General features: G+C 33.7%; 2 protein-coding genes across 2 annotated transcripts in view; one reads left to right on the top strand and one right to left on the bottom strand.

The window, feature by feature from the left end:
* LOC128988955 (sorting nexin-17-like) overlaps nucleotides 1-13,849 on the top strand; it is a 58,856-nt gene extending 45,007 nt beyond the window's left edge. The window contains exon 10 of the mRNA XM_054410750.1: nucleotides 10,726-13,849. Within this exon, the coding sequence (XP_054266725.1) occupies nucleotides 10,726-10,878 (153 nt within the window). The 3' untranslated portion in view covers nucleotides 10,879-13,849. The remainder of the gene's footprint in view (nucleotides 1-10,725) is intronic.
* A 1,389-nt stretch (nucleotides 13,850-15,238) lies between these two features.
* LOC128990751 (mitochondrial carrier protein Rim2-like) overlaps nucleotides 15,239-17,746 on the bottom strand; it is a 53,234-nt gene continuing 50,726 nt past the window's right edge. Inside the window, exon 7 of the mRNA XM_054413305.1 lies at nucleotides 15,239-16,575. The gene's annotated coding sequence lies outside the window, so the exon portion shown is untranslated. The remainder of the gene's footprint in view (nucleotides 16,576-17,746) is intronic.

The raw sequence follows: 17,746 nt of genomic DNA, 5'->3' as shown, positions 1-17,746 counted from the left end.
CTAATCAATATATTTTAAGAATGTGTTATTAAGAAATAGTTATTATCCTCATTAATATTCATTACCATATAAATGTTTTGCTCATCTGTTTTTGTTGTAAATGACTCACTTTCTAGATGTACAAGTTGTAAAAATACAATCTGTTAAATGCAGTTCCATGTTATTAATGTAATGTAAGTAAACCTTGTTTTGTTACTTAGTAAGTTATTATTTCAGATTTTGTTCAAAAAAAGAGAAGTGTTAATTTGAATTAAATTGTTCTTTTAGTTATTTTTGAGCTATTTGAATTCCTTTTGTTTTTAGTTTTTTTTTCACTAAGGCTAGATTCTCACTAGCATTATGTGATGTTTACAGATCGTAAATGTAAAAATTGACCTGAGGGCTATTGGTACCTATTCACCTTGCATGAATACCGCTAATATTTTCCATTTTAATGTAATGCCCTGCTTTTCTCAATACAATATTATGGAGAGGTCTAGGCTTAATATTCATGTTTAGTTTTTTTTATAGTAGTTTACGCAATCATCGCGTAAAGATAGTCTTTAAGACACAAGTAGAACATTTAACCCTCTAGGTGTCGCATTGACAACCTCCAAATTTCACGAATATTTAGGCACTTTTGCTGAGTTTAATCTAAATCCATAAAAACTTTAACTGAAGACATACATATATAAACATGTATATTCTTAAACTACATGAAATAGGCTACCTTTAAACATACAGGGTGTTCAAAAAAGGTGGGGACATATTTTACCTAGTGATTCCTTGGGTCAAAATAAAGATAAAATCAAGAATAACATGTTTTCCAAAATCGCTTCGTTACCCAGATATCCGCCATTTTGTTTTTTTTACATAAACAATTTATCTTGGAGTTTTTTCAACTGATCTTTATGAAACTTGGTATGTATGTAACAGACCCATGTTGGGAAAAAAAACATCTTGATTAAACTTAAAACTTAAAAATGGCGGCCATTTTAATTTTTAAACTTAAATTACAAAGAAATGGCTGATTTTATGAAATATTGTCAAGAATACTTTTATTTAGCATTTTTAATTCCCTATCAAATGATACCAAGTTCAAGAAGATCAAATTAGAAGCAGCTTAAATATAACGATTTTTAGCTATTTATTATTAGATCTTCTTGAACTTGGGATCGTTTGATAGGGAATTAAAAATGCTAAATAAAAGTATTCTTGAAATTTTTTCATAAAATCAGCTATTTTTTTGTAATTTAATTTAAGTTTAAAAATTAAAATGGCCACCATTTTGAGATTTTAAGTTTAATCAATTAATATGATTTTTTTTCTAACAAGGGTCTCTTCTACCTTAACTACCAAGTTTCATAAAGATATGTTAAAAAAATTCCAAGATAAAAATGTTTTTGTAAAAAATACAAATTGGCAGATATCTGGTTAACGAGGCGATTTGGGAAAAAATGTTATTCTTGATTTCCTCTTTATTTTGACCCAAGGAATCACTCTGTAAAATATATCCCCTCCTTTTTTGAACACCCTGTATGATATAACCCTTACCTTACCCCTTACAAGACTGAATTCCTATATGGGTTCAAATCCAGACAAGCACAAATTTTGTTTCCATTTCTGAGTAACTAGACATGTGGTAAAACAGTCACTAAATAAAAAAACTGTTCCATACATTTTATTCTAAATTAAATGAGGAAAAAGAAAATATACTGGGTGATTGATATAAGCAATGAATACAAACCCTTTAAGAAGCTAAATGCTTATAGAGAATAGTCAGACTGGAATTTTGTCGCCGAAATGAGCTTTGTGCGACCGCTACTATTATCGCTCGCGCGGCGGCCGGTCCCCCCCCCCCTCTCTCTCTCTCTAAGCCAATTCTTTGTCTCACTCTCTCACTCAGTCAGCTGACTTGGCCACGTGCTCGCGATAGTCTATCTAGAGGCCGCAGGGAACTATCCAAAATTCAAATATTTCTAGACTAAATTTTTTACAAAGGCATTGCACTTCTTAACACGTTCGCTGTGGGTGGGTCACTAGTGACCGACGGTGATCGCATCGCTCACGCGACCGGGTCAGTACTAACCCACACTGCAGTGCATCAATCTGTTGCTTCAGTGCGAGCCTAGCGTCAGTCGAAGTGGACCTATACCACGTAAGTGTGGTGTGTGACTTGCTTTGTTCACCTTTCAGCTGGTTCCCGCGTCGCGCTCCTGCCGAGGCGGCTGGTTCGATACTGACTCACGTTACTGTGAACGCCCCTCGCTGTGCTACTTGTGTGTGCTTTATGACGGTCATATTCAATTTCAATCAACTTTTGAACTATTTTATTTCAATAATATTAACATTTTAAATCTGGTATATCTTTCATCTTTGTTAAATATTTCCATTTTTTTACTCTGGTTCTTGATGGGTAGCACTGACCCATGAATATGACGCCACATTATGAATTCATAATCAATTCCAATTTATATACTTATATATGTTGATTATTTTATGATAATGACTACATATATCTTTAGAATATATATTTTTTAGTGACCTATTTAATGTATTCAGTGACATTTCCATTTTTTTCTGACTCTGGCTCCTGATGGGTCAGTACTGACCCATGAATATGACGTCACTTTATGATGTCATATTTACTTCCGATTGTTTTATGTAATTGTATTTCAATAAGGACACAAAAAGGAATGTTATAGAGGAATACAATTTTTTAGCATTGATACGATTCAATTTTTTTAATCTCCTTTAGCAGTGAGCTTGTTAAAGGGTTTGTATTCATTGATTTAAATGTGCCAGTGTTTTATTCAAAAGCTATAAGAGATATAAAAATATGTTAAATTGTTTAAATTTTAACCTGCCTTGGATCTTTTACCTTAAAAATTTTGGTCAAGTTAAAAAAATAGTTTTAGCCGCCATTTTTTCCAATTTAGCCACTAACTTAAATTTTTCTTATAGAAGAACCTATATTTTATGATTTTTTTAGAAAGTAAATGCAATCAAAAAAGGTTTTTATTCTTGGCATTTTTTCTCTAACGCTACTCTTTTATAGTTATTGTGTCACAACTAAGAAAAAATTACTTGCGGCGTACATTCTGCATTATGTAGCTCCTAAACGAGTAAGTTTAGAGCAAAAGTGCTAAGAGTAACCTAGGTAGAGCTATGTAACCTGTAACTAAAAAAGGATTTTGCAAACAGGAATTATTTGAACGAAAAAACGACTTGTTTCAGATAATATTATTGCCAAACAAACACTTCTATCAATTTGTAAAATATATATTTACACATACAATTGTAAATTTGATTACTTCGCATTGAACATCCTACATCAAAGGCCAGAAGAGCTAGTTTAACAGGGACAAACTGTCAAGATTTCTAAAAACCTTAATAAAATAAAATAGAAGATATCAATGACTTTTGGGTTCTTAAGTACGCATTCTATCTTTATGGACCAGCTATCACCATTTTTTTTTAGATCTTGGTTAAATGAATGCACAGAGTGATTTACAATCTAAAATTCAATTTTCTACCATAGTTTGTGTTACTGTGGGTGGCAGTTGATGAAACATAAAATATGCTATAGCTTGCAATAGGTGATACACACTCTGTGGGTGGCTAAATTCGGCTACTCACATTTCAATTAAAAAAGTGGTAGCAACTAAGATAGGGATATAATGGCTAGTTGATGGGCGAAATACAAACCTCACTCCAGCACACCATTTAAAAGTATTTATGAATTAGTATTCTTTAATAATAAGACATTTAGAGAGATCATTCTGAAATATTTTGACTGAATTGATTCGATTATTTTCTATAATTTACACATATTTACCAATATATTGCAACACATGAAGTATGTGGATGGAAAGTTGTCTTAGCACTTTGATGAACAGCTATGATTAATTTTTTGTCAAAAAGAAATTTGGTTTTTTCATGTAACAACACAAATACTTAGATCTTCATCCTGCAGCAAAAACAGCCGTTTAAAAAACATGCGCCACGGGACTAAAGAAGTTAATTCCATTCATCGGGTAAAAAGTATTAAATGGACTCAAAGATGTGACTCCTAGCACGTTCCAATATGTATATGTTACATCTGATAGGAAACATTAATTTAGACACACATTTGTGTGAAAAGAGAGAATTATGATAAATTGTTTATTTATCAGGGTGTTGTGTTTAAAAAAAAAAGACTATAAAACTATGATGGCTAACAAACTGGCATGGATTCTGTGCCAGCATATGTACCAAATACTTGATGTTCACCTTCTTATCTAACTAGGTCGACTATGACTTTAACTTTAACATTGCTTCAGCAAAACCTCAAACAAACTTGGAGCTCTATAAAATCTCAACATTTTATCTCTATTGGGAATCATAACCAAATTATTTATGGGAGTTGTGGGATTATTTGTAGAAAATGTTACATGGGACATGATGGTTTTTGTACAAATCTCCAAAAAGGAGAAAAATAGTGCCTTAGAGTACAAGTACTGCAATTGAAAAATATTTTTCCCTCAAGACTTGTACCAGTACTGCATTGTACTCAGAAGCTACTTTGCACCTATTTAGTGGAAACTGAAATAGTTATTTGTGTAACTAGTGGTGAAAGTGGCACTTTGCTGCACACGAGAGCAATGTTTACGCACGAGCCGCAGGCGAGTGTGGAATGATCTCGAGTGCAGCAAAGGCCTTTTTCACTCGTGTTACACATTATATTTTTCCTACAGTCACTATAAAGCATATAAATAATTAGTCTTTCAAACACTATGCAACACGTTTTTAGGTTCAGCTGGCAACACAAATGGTGCCCTAGAGAAAGTAGTACCCGCGGTCCATATCACTCCGCTATTTTTCCTCGGCAAGAAATGTGCTCCGCGTTTTGAGAATATAGTTCCGTATGTTTTTGTAATTTGAAGTGGTTTCCGTGCCTAAAAAACAATGCTTAAAAGGTATTTTCTTGTTTATTAAGATCGTAGGAAGGTTTTAAAAACGTTTAAAAGAAAAGTCCAGAAAGTTCAGAAATACCGAAACTATAAACACGAAATGACAGGTTAAATCGTAGTTATAATAGTCAATCAGCTGCTCATAGTATAATTATCTTTAAGTGTTGCCAACCTATTTCCAAGCGTACACGGATTACGTGCATAATGGAACCACGCTGTTTTGTGTTGTTTCGTTGGAATCCTGATGTGCGGCAAAGTATAAACCGTACGGCAAAGTATAAACCGTACGGCAAAGTATAAATATGCAGCAATTAGCAGCTTTCTGTACTATAAACAGTACAAGGAAGCCAACTTTGTCGGGTGACTGTAGGAAAAATATTTTTCCTACCACCACATGGAAATGATCACATTGCCATACCTGTAAACAATACGCTAAATAGAATGAAGGTTTACTAATCGAAAAATTAGTTCTGTTCATAAAATAAAACTAGAAATGGCTCAAATTAAATTTGATAATGTTTTAATTATAAACTAGTGTACACGTTGCTCGAAATTGAGCAATTGCAAAGAAGTAAAGTATTTATTTAAAAACAAATAAAAGCCATCATAATTTCCGATGAGTTTAAAAGACTCGACTCATAGATTTCGAACCTGGGACCTTCAGCTATCAGTCCGGCATGCTATCCATTGGACCACCAAGGCCGATGGCTCCACACTTTATCGTTGTGGTAATTGTGTTCCCTCAGCTAATCAGAAGCCCACAGCTGTCATCGTAGGCTCATCTATACCTCCCTCTGAGTCTGACCTTTTTTCCCCCTATGAAGTAAAAATCAGCTGAAGTCGATGACATCAACAGCACATTTTGTTCATTTTTAACTTTGATTGTAAGCATTGCAATCGGTTGTTTTCAGTTCATTGTTGCATTGTTAACAACTGGATTTAAATTGGTTTATGTTGAATAATAAAAGATGGATACACCGGTAAAAAGTTTATTGCACTTAAAGCCCAAGAAACTCAAGAAAACTGTTGACATATCGTTATCTACAAAATGTCGAGGTAATCAATAGTTCGATATCTCGAAGATACTATCGATACCTACCAATAATATTATGGACACAAGAACAATTGAAATAGACTAAATTAATCAATAAACTAATCTTTTAAACAGATGCTTGTTCACAAGAGGACAATTTTAAATATATTTTTGTTTTGTAACATAAGTCTGCTCAAATAATGGTACCATATGGCAAAAATATCGTTTATCACACGGGAAAATAGTGGTTTTTTTCAACCCTAGCTCATTTTTGCATTGGCTTCACCTTGGTTGTCAAACTTGAGCTTGTAAAAAAAATGTACTTTACGTCCTTGTGATGAGATATACTATTATGCATTTAGATAAAATGTCACCAAAACCATCTCTCTTAATTAAATGGTTAAACTTGAAGATGTCATGGTGAAAAGTTCATCCTGAAATACAGCAAAAAGAGAAAAAGAAATATACCTCAAATCAAGGTTTTATTGAACAAAACATACCAATGTAAAGCGAGATGAAAAAAGAAATAAACAAATAACACAAACTAAAACAGCTGCTAAATATACTAGGTGGCGTTCGCAGAGGCATCCACAAAATTGAGCGGAGCCATCAAAGGTTTATATTATATTGTTTTGGTCATACTGCAGTAATACCAGTCGTTTTTAATGCATGCGTTGCGGGTCTAAAGTAACATTTTTACTCTTTAGGAAGTAAAAATAGTTTTTATCCTCTATGGAGTAAAAATCAGCTGTTGTCAACTCAGTTGTAAATTACTATTGTAAACGACAGCATGTATCGAAATATGTATCAAATCGTGCTTCGTAATCATTTTAACCTACAGTCTACAGTCTCTTTCCACAGCGTTTTAGCATTGCAGATACTTCAATCCATTCTCACACTCAACACGCTCACCTTTACTACTTCCTTCACCACCCCCTACGTCGTGGACCTATTTCCCTCTCTTCCCATAGCATTTTAGGATTGCAGATAGATTAATGTAATTGCCAAAGACAGTTCCCACACTCCACACTGATAGCCTTTACTACTTCTTTCACCATTTTATATGTCGGGGGGATGCTTCCATCCTCTTCTCATAGCATTTCAGCATTGCAGATACATTAATCTAACTGCTACAAACGGTTTCCAGTTCCCACACTCCACACTGCTCACCTTACTACTTCCTTCACCTCTTCTTACGTCGCGGACCTTTTTCCCTCCCTTCCCATAGCATCATAGGATTGCAAATACCTTAATCTAATCGTCATAAACAGTTCCCACACTCCGGACAGCTCACCTTGACTACTGCCTTCACCGCTTCATACGTCTCGGGCCTTTTCTCTCCCTTCCCATAGCATTTTATGATTGCAGATACCTTAATTTAATCGTCATAAACAGTTCCCACACTCCGTACTGCTCGCCTTTACTACTTCCTTCACCACTTCTTACGTCGCGGACCTATTTCCCTCCCTTTCCATAGCATTTTTTGATTGCAGATACCTTAATCTAATCGTCATAAACAGTTCCCACACTCCGGACAGCTCGCCTTGACTACTTCCTTCATCACTTCCTACGTCACGGACCCGATTTCCTCCCTTCCCATAGCATTTTATATGATTGCAGATACCTTAATCTAATCGTCATAAACAGTTCCCACACTCCGGACTGCTCGCCTTTACTATTTCCTTCGCCACTTCCTACGCCACGGACCTGTTTCCCTCCCTTTCCATAGCATTTTTTGATTGCAGATACCTTAATCTAATCGTCATAAACAGTTCCCACACTCCGGACTGCTCGCCTTTACTACTTCCTTCGCCACTTCCTACGTCGCGGACCTGTTTCCCTCCCTCTCCATAGCATTTTTTGATTGCAGATACCTTAATCTAATCGTCATAAACAGTTCCCACACTCCGGACAGCTCGCCTTGACTACTTCCTTCATCACTTCCTACGTCACGGACCTGTTTCCCTCCCTTCCCATAGCATCATAGGATTGGAAATACCTTAATATAATGGTCATAAGCAGTTCCTACACTCCGAACTGCTCGCATTTACTAATCCCTTCATCACTTCCTACGTCACGGACCTGTTTACCTCCCTTCCCATTGCATTTTATGATTGCAGATGCCTTAACCTAATCGTCATAAACAGTTCCCACACTCCGGACTGCTCGCCTTTACTACTTCGTTCGCCACTTCCTACGACACGGACCTGTTTCCCTCCCTTTCCATAGCATTTTTTGATTGCAGATACCTTAATCTAATCGTTATAAACAGTTCCCACACTCCGGACAGCTCGCCTTGACTACTTCCTTCATCACTTCCTACGTCGCGGACCCGTTTTCCTCCCTTGCCATAGCATTTTATGTTTGCAGATACCTTAATCTAATCGTCATAAACAGTTCCCAAACTCCGGTCCGCTCGCCTTTACTACTTCCTTCACCACTTCCTACGTCACGGACCTGTTTCCCTCCCTTCCCATAGCATCATAGGATTGGAAATACCTTAATATAATGGTCATAAGCAGTTCCTACACTCCGGACAGCTCGCCTTGACTACTACCTTCATCACTTCCTACGTCGCGGACCCGTTTACCTCCCTTCCCTTATAATTTTTGGAATGCAGATACCTATATCTAATCGTCATAAACAGTTTCCACACTCCAGACTGCTCACCTTTAGTACTTCCTTCACCACTGCCTACTTCGTGGACCCGTTTTCCTCCCTTCCCATAGAATTTTAGGAATGCAGATACCTAAATCTACTCGTCATAAACAGTTTCCACACTCCAGACTGCTCACCCTAACTTCCTTGCTTCCCGTACTTCCTTTAGCATTTCCTACGTCACGGACCTCAAGCTAGTGTCGTCATTTGATTATATTTATGATTCATACCGTTTTTGTTCTAATATCTGTGGAATAATGCTATCAGCTATTTCTTTATCTACTGTATTTAAAAGGCAACAGCTGATCATATGTTTTTGTTTATGTGTCAAATACTGCTTCCATAAGGATTACATTGAAACTTTGAGACCCAGTGGGGCGGATTCCTGAGAGTTATTTTTAACGCCATATAGATGTTGGCACTCGCCGATATGGTCTTTATCACCATCCAAAATTTGAAAACGATCGATTCAGCCGTCTAGGAGGAGTTTGCGTATTACGAAATGCATAAAAGTCGACGTATAAGAGCTTCGCTCGCTCCGCTCAATAATTCTATGACTTTCTTCCCCTCAGTCATAATCTTGGAGGTGGGCAGGGCAATGGGGAAAAATGTTTTTTTGTTGCGTGCGTCACAACATAATGGTTTGGTTTGAAAACTGTCTTCATCTTTCCTTTGGTTACTGTCGTCCCATACATCGTCTTCATAAAAATATGTATGGATATGGATCTTATCAGTTGGATTGATATAGAATAAATTTTAAATTTAGCAGCTGATTCAATTTGTGTTATTCGTTTTCGCAATCTTACTTTACTTTAGTATGTTTTGTTCTGCTTAGTAAAACCTTGGTTGAAGGCATAATTAGTTTTGTCTTTTGTCTCCATTTCAATTAATTAAGTATAACAAAACAAACTATTGTTAAGTTTAGTTTGAAATCAAACAAATAACATAAATTGAATCAGCTGCTAAATAAAAAAATTCAATAACATGCACGTTTGACTATTAATACAACTAGACATTTGATTACCATGTTAAAGTTGTTACCGGTTTTTTAATCAAAATCGTCGTAGTTGATGTGAGCCACCAACAGATTGTGCTAATCTAAATTAGTGATGTGCGTATCGATACAAGGACTGGAAAATATTGATATTTCGTATCGATACACCTATAACCAATATCGTATCAAATATCGTATTGTTTAATTATTTATATAATTCTAATTTTTAAGGTAAGTAACCTATCCTCTGAGCTTCCTCTCCTCAAATGAAGTAGTCGAAATTTGATATTTTACCCTACCATCCTCTAAAACACTGATAAAACATGTATTTTCAGCTGTTTAGCAAATAGTCTCAAAACTAGGGCCATCATTAGGCCTAATGGAAGTGGCACCCTCATTATCCATATTTATACTATGAAATGTGTCAGTAGGCCTACCCACCACCATTATAATTTATAAGTACTCTTTCTATAATTATTTAACTATCCATGTGCAAAAACTAGGAAAAAAATAACAAAATCTGTTTTTTAATTTTGAGGGTTTACCGGAATTTAGAGGTTTTGTAGGAGTTTGAAACAATAAAAAGACACAGGAAACGGTTTTTCTGAGCCACTAACCCTCTTTACAAGCTTGTAAGTAACATAGTATTTAGCTCTGCAGCTTGTGTATTCGAGATATTTACATTTTTTTTTCTAAAAATTAGAAATAACCAATACGATACGATATGTTACCCGATTCGGGTTAAAATCGATACACGAAGATACGATACAATAAATGTATCGAAACATCCCGTTCTGATACATCTCGATACATTGATCTGTATCGCACATCACTAATCTAAATCACTAATTTCTGTCGACTATAAATGGGATGTCTACTGCAGTATCCAATAGTCAATGATGTACCTTTAACTATTAATACAAAGTATGAGGCATGTGTAAAGAGCAACCATGGTATGAGGCTGGCACTGGTGTGATGCATCTACAGCTGCTTACAAGTATTTGATTTTGTGGCACTTTTTGAAAAAAAGTGGCAGTCTTCACATAGCTTCATGGTTGAAAATTAACTAATAATCTGACTTAGATCAATGTCAAACTATCTGTTTACAGAATGGCCATGCCAATTCTCCAACGAGGAGTAATGAACCGTCATTATCCATGAGGAAATTGTCGGAAAAGCTTACCTCGGTAAGTCTGAAGAACAAGACTCAGCCGTTGGTGGAGAATGATGCTTTTGAGGGCATCGGAGATGAGGATCTTTAATCTCTAGATAATTCTCTTGCTCATTCTTATGCATTTACTTTACATTGACTATACAGTAAAACTCTTTGCAGTTTTTTTCAAGACCAATAATGAATGCTCACTTTCCTACAAATGCAAACCTTCCTCTCCATTTTATTTGGCGTTTTTCTATGCCATTGGAATTTTTTACTTTTTTGTAAGGAAAAACAGTGTAAACTCTGGTTTTGTTACTCTACTTTTTGTTTGGTAGCTTCATCAATTAAAATTAAAAGCCTGATTGTAAATTGCATCTGGGTACTTTTCTTTAAAATATTTTACACAATGCACTTGATTACTGCTTTACAGCTAAAAGAGCTGTTTTGGTGATTTGGAAATAAAGTGAAATGCCTTTTTATATAGATTTTGCACAACATTTTTAAACATCATTAATGTCAATAGCCTCAATTTGTATTTGGTTACATTCAGTGGTTTATTAGAAAAGAAACACTAGTTTTTTTCTTAATTTCTTTAAATTCTTTTAAAATCTCTTCCCCTGTTTCTTGACAAGCAATCTCAGGATGTTATACAACCCCTATTTAAGGCAGTAACTTTATTAACCCTGCAATCAATATATATTTGTTTTAAAATTATTCATATGGAAAATTATAAGTCTATGGATATTGTTACATTTTCTGTCAATTCTAGGATGTCTTGTGTAACGTGTTTATGAAAGAATAAATTGGAACTCTTTTTATTTTCATCAAACTGGAACCAACTAAAATTCACTTGAAATTAATTAACTTTTTTAGTCTGGAATATTAGTTTATTAATAATTGTCAGATAAAACCCCAAGACACACTTTGACTGTCTGTTGTTTTAATACACCGTTTGTCATGAATTATATGATTAGTCTGTAATGGTTTCTATATAGTTTCAAAACTGACCTGACACCAATAAATAATTTGTAACCAATAAATATCTGCGCAACAACTGCACCAGTCCTCTACACCTCCTTGATGGGTAATATTCGTGCATTAAAAAAGATTTTTAAGGAAGGTTTGATGAGCATTTTAATTATTTTATAATATTTCTTTTAATTAAAAAAATACCCCTTTGACGTTACGTTGAAAACTGTTTACATGGTTAGAAGATCTTACTTTTGTACATACTGTATTTTATTTAAGAGTTTATACTATATGAGAATATATTTTTGTTACTCCTATTTATACATTGTTTGTAAGATTATGTTAATGTTTATTAATAAATTGTAACCCCAGTAGGCTAAGGAACTCAATATGATTTATGTATGGGAAAAATCATAAATATTTTAATAGAACTGCTGCCTACTCACTAGAAACTCTTTTTATAGCTTAATGGACATATCACGTTTCTTTTAACTAGATAGATAGGTAAAAAAATCAATATCGAGAACAAGATAGTGGATGATTCTGACATGATAATAACCTTCTACTGCAGTGTTACTGTATACTCAACCAAGGAGAATTAGCTCACTTAAATACACCTATACTGAATTTGCTAATTATTCAAAACAGTTTGCATGAGTTAAACTATACAACATTTATTTTCAAAATAATTTTTAAAACTAATACAGTAAAATAAAATATCAGATAGTTAAAAGAAAGTTTCTGGTTCACCTATATTAATCAAATACTTATTTATTTAAAAATTTAGTGGCTACTCTCTCCTTTTTGTAGAATGATATTGATTTCCTATGCATTTGAAATAATCTCATGCACAAAGATCCTAAAAACATTTTATACTATTATTATATCCATAATTTTAAGATGTATAACGTAATAGTTGCATGGACAATGTTAGACACAGTAACTAATGTAGCATGTTTTCTTGTGTTGCCAAAATATTGCAGCAAGATAAAATAAAATTGAAATTATTAATAAATTAATAATTAACTCTATAGAAATGTGATATTTTTTGCTATCTTTTCAAGCAGTGCAAATTAAGATTTTTGCATAAATAGCAATCTTGTTTTAAGCACAATTTAAAACCAATAACCATCAATACTCATTTAAAATTACAGTAGATACAATATTTGTATTCAAGATACAGTACTATTTATAAGTCGTGAAAAATAGTTTTAAACTCAAGCAATACAGTTGCTGCAATAAATGTATAAATGAGGTCCAAAATTAATCTAATACTACAAGAATATCATAACAACTTATTTGAAAATAGTATGACATAGTGAGTATTTTCGATTGTTAGTAAGAAAGAAATGTTTGCACAACTTAAAACAGAATGGTCAACAAGTTTTAGAACCAAAAAACAATAATTTATATTAATGAAAGATTTGCATGATGACACATACAGGGCGTCACCCTGTATAAAAGTAACTTTTTTTAAAAGATTCTTCTATTCTGGCTTGTACCCTTCTTAGATAATTTTATTCAGATATAAGAAATAAAATGTTACAGCACAATGGTATTGTTCATATTTTTTATAAATCAGCATTCAACATGACGTGGTTTATGACTTGGGAAATGGGACTTTATGGTTTGGATTCAAAGAACCATATTCTAAACTGTGTTAAAACAGTTGAAAAAGTAAGATGATCAAAATACAATTAGGATGTTTATTAGATTAGTAACTATTTAGTCACATTTTGTTTATATTATTCTGTTGCAGTTTTACATTACCATCCCACCTGGTTAGATGGAGTTAGTTTTTCTTTGAATATGTTTTTGGTTAAAATGTTTTACAATGATAAATCAGCTAGTAAGTCATAATGTATTAAACATTGCTATTATCTTTGAGGGCAATCAAGTGTTGGTGCTGAAGAATTATAAGGTGTTAATTTAAAGTGTTTGAAAACTTCTTGTTGGCAATATGTTAGGCACATCAAATGGTTAGATGATAAAAGTAATTTGTTGTGCCAAATGTTAAATGTTTGATATGATGTGTTGTAATTGAGTCCAATCTTTTGTATGATATTATAAATATCACCTGATATATTAAAGAACTGTTTATATTGAAATGGCGTTTATTTCAATCTCCAGTTCTTCTTTTAGTAGGCTACCTGTTAACACTTTGAAGAACATGAGTTTTCAGTGATTAGTTAAGCACAATTTTATCTTTTTTTCGCTCATCTTGTAATCACAAAAATCCAAATTATTTCGGAACGTTTTTGATGGAGAGAACTAAAAACGAGGATAAAAAAGTAGCAAAATGCCTGATTTAAGATGCAATTTACAAAGAATTTCAAATTGAATCCACCCATCGCGTAGCACTGTCTTTTGCTTATTTAAGGTGGGCCTTTGCCACCAGACCTAACTGAGGAGGGATTTAAACCCATAATCATCAGATCTATCTTGTGGCTGGCGAGACAACGCCTCAGACCTAACAGTCTCCCTCACTAACAAACAACACTGGTCAATCACCATAAAACCCCCAGGTCGCAGCACTTTTAACACGTTGAGTGTGGGCTACATCTATTATTGATGTAATACGTCACAAAAGCGCTCTTATCAGTCTACATCTGTAGATGTAGTCGTGCCACTCCCACTACATTAGTTCAGTATGAGCTCAGCCGGGGAACGTTCTAATCGTTGCCAGACTGTAGCTTCGAATGTGAGCTTTATTTCGGTGTAGGTTGGTACTAAAATTTCCCGTAAAATCCCATCTGGCAATTCTTTTGTCCCGGTTTCAGGGGATTTTTCTCTCTTTGAGCCACATTACAAAGACACTGGCTACGGATCGAGGCTGTGCTGCTACCTTTGGGTGTTTCAGTGAACTACGTCCACTCTCGGGGTAATGCAGCACAATCACCGCTGCTCTTTTGTGACAACGAGTTAACAGATAGTTTTTAGCCTTCATTAATAAATTATATTGCTTAGATATTTCATACCAGATTAAAATTGATTTAAGACAAGTAGTAATAACGCAGCATTGCAATATGTATAATGTATATAAAAAAAATCATCACATGGGCTTCTGTGCGAAATGTTAAAGTTTGGTTATGTTACTCTGGTATCACTCAGCCTTTGCCACTCAATGGGTGAAGGCAGGTTTTCCTAGTTGCAGAATTGTGATATCATGCAAGTCTTTTAGGCACAGCGTTTAAGTTGCCAAATTGGCAGTTAGGAAAATGCCTCTCTGTACCTGATACTTTTGGTTGAGTTGGAGCCAAAAAAGACAGCCTTATTCATCAGCTAGGGAAAAAACCCTCTTTACTTTTTTTAAAATTTTTTGTAGCCTTACTCTCCACAAAAAAAAAAAAAAAAAAAAAAAAAAAACTGAAAAATGTATCAAACTATTTGTAAAACAACACTGATTGATGTCTATTTATTGAAATGGTAAAGTAAAACTTCAAAGTTAACATTTTACTCTTTCTCTATAGAGAACAAGGAAAAGTACAACACCCAAATCAACAAAGACACCTTTATTTAACATTCATGGACAAATATGTGTATAAACTTATAATATATAATAACTACATCATAATTTCATAACATTACTATTAAATATTTAAGCAGTCTTTTTTACAACTAGCTCCTCCTATAGAAAACAGTCAAGCTTGGTAAAGTAACATCTATTTATGTACGATAAGAGGATACAAAACAGATTTGAACATTTTATGAAATATAAATAAATTATAAATATTGATATTCACTTCAATTGATGAAACCCCTTCACAATTTCAATGTATATTTGGAGATATACATTCGCATGTGATTGTATAAGAAACAAAAACCCAGTTCTGAACAATTAATAATAAAAACAAAATTTGACTAAAGGTCTTTAATGATAAAAAAGAATAGGTTTTAGAAGAAGCATGAAAAAAACAATACAATACAGTAGAACTGTAAAAGTAATAGGAAAAAACTAAAAAGACAATCTTGGAACACAAGGCAAGCTCTCTAAAGGAAACAGTTACACCTTTACTTGACTTTATGTTATGTTTGGTTCACATCAACTTTCAGTACTAAAGAGTTACAAGTTAGAACATCTGTTGTGGATGTCAAATCAACTTTGGTGAAAAGCCACACAACAAATGACTAGATAATCAGACTATTCCCAATAAATTAGATTTCAAACTTTATTCAGAGGTCTCTTCAAATTTATTATTTTCAAAAAGTTCTACGTAAATTTGGACCAAACTAGACAAATCTATATCAAACCTCAAATTCAAGTAGCAAAACCAATACCATCGTCAAAAAAATAATCTGCTTATTACAGTACATTACGTAACCAATGACTTTGATTTTCGAGCATGGCAAATGGCAAACTAGAACAAAATGTGTAAAATATCTCATAAATAAAAACATAACAAAATAATAGACATTGGATGTCTGATAAATACCGCGGTGAATGATCAAAACCACTCCTGGCACTCGTAATATGGCTTAAATGTTACATAATGTAATGTGGTAATGACTATGATTATTACACAACAAAGGATTGTATGAAGTTTAAAGCTTAACTTGTATAAATGCTAAGAAACACTACATTGATGTTTTATGGATCTTAAGGCAACTATTTTAAAACCGGTTGTAGGATCTGGTTTAACTGTTTAACTAAGACTGTGCGAAGACCCACTTTGATAAGTACATATCACAAGTGCCCTCTATAGGCTGCACCTCGCCCCTAATATCTTTAAGTAAAATTTGTATTTTGAATGACAAATGACTTTTTAACCCTAGCAATAATGGTTAAATCTTGTGCCACTTCAGCCAAACAAGTAGTAAAATGGATCGATCACCTCTGAAAAAGAAAGATATATGGTAAGAAATTAAGAAATCAGATTATGAGTTTAAAAACTTGAGATGGTTAACTACTACAATATCAAAACATTCTTGAGGTTAGGATATAAAATATTCTTGACTATTATTATCATAGTATGCAAACCTGTTTGTTAGTAGTAGGTACCGGTAAAAAAACGTTGGTTACTGAAAGTTAAGAAATTAAACACATTGATCACATTAGGGTAGGGTGCTTGCTTGCATTAATTTAATGTTCACCGTTGTATTTTTCCCTTTACTATTACTGGTTTTGTTAGATTTTTATAATAAGATTAGATAGATTTTTATAATTTTATGATAATATTTTTATTAGTTGGTAGCCAGACAGACTAAGGAACCAAGGGATGCATGCAAGTGATGCGATGCCTTGGGTCTGAATCTGCTATCAACATTTAAAATTTATCTGTAAAACTCATTCTTGGAACTGTAACATCTCATTACCGCTTGCTTTGCTTCATACAAAAGCAAATGTATGCTTTATATTATTCTCACTAGATGAGTTTTAAAACAACTAATGGCCTTAAATTGGACATTTGCCAAGAAATTTTAGTGTTTTTAATAGTATTGTATTATTAACAGAAATTGTAATAGTTATAAGGGTTAGTTAGTTTTAAGAAATGACCCATTCAATGTACTAAGGCTATTATAGTACAAAACCATGAATAAAGCACGTTTTGACTTTGATTTTGGAACTTAAGTCAGGATTTTGCTCTTTAAAAAAATTATTTGCATGTAGGACAATGGTTTTCCTACTTCATTTGATAATTGTTTGCATACAAAATAAAAGTACAAAACAGTTCAATTTTACCAATAAAGTGAAAAACTGTTATATTGATTGTATAAAGAAACTGCAACATTTTCCCACATTAAATGTAAACCACAAGTACGATATAACCTCAATTATCCGAGCCACAGTTTTCCGAGCCCTCGGGTTGGGTCATTAGAGACATAAATATACATTATTTTATTTTCGGTGAGAAAGCAATACTAAATTTAGTGTGTTTCTGTTCAATACTGTAGTGTATTTAAGCGCCCTCTGTGTTATCTGAGATGCTCGGTAACCGAGGGAGTCTCGGTCCCTAAAACCTCGCTTGATTGGTAGTATAATGTAATTAAACCAAAGCAAAAATGTG

This window comes from Macrosteles quadrilineatus, unplaced genomic scaffold, assembly GCF_028750875.1.
Source record: "Macrosteles quadrilineatus isolate MER2022 unplaced genomic scaffold, UCM_ALF_1.0 Scaffold_3__2_contigs__length_128488019, whole genome shotgun sequence".
Classification (NCBI taxonomy): Eukaryota; Metazoa; Arthropoda; class Insecta; order Hemiptera; family Cicadellidae; genus Macrosteles; species Macrosteles quadrilineatus.
The sequence above is the reverse complement of the archived record's forward strand: the minus strand, read 5'-3'. Positions and strand labels throughout refer to the sequence as shown.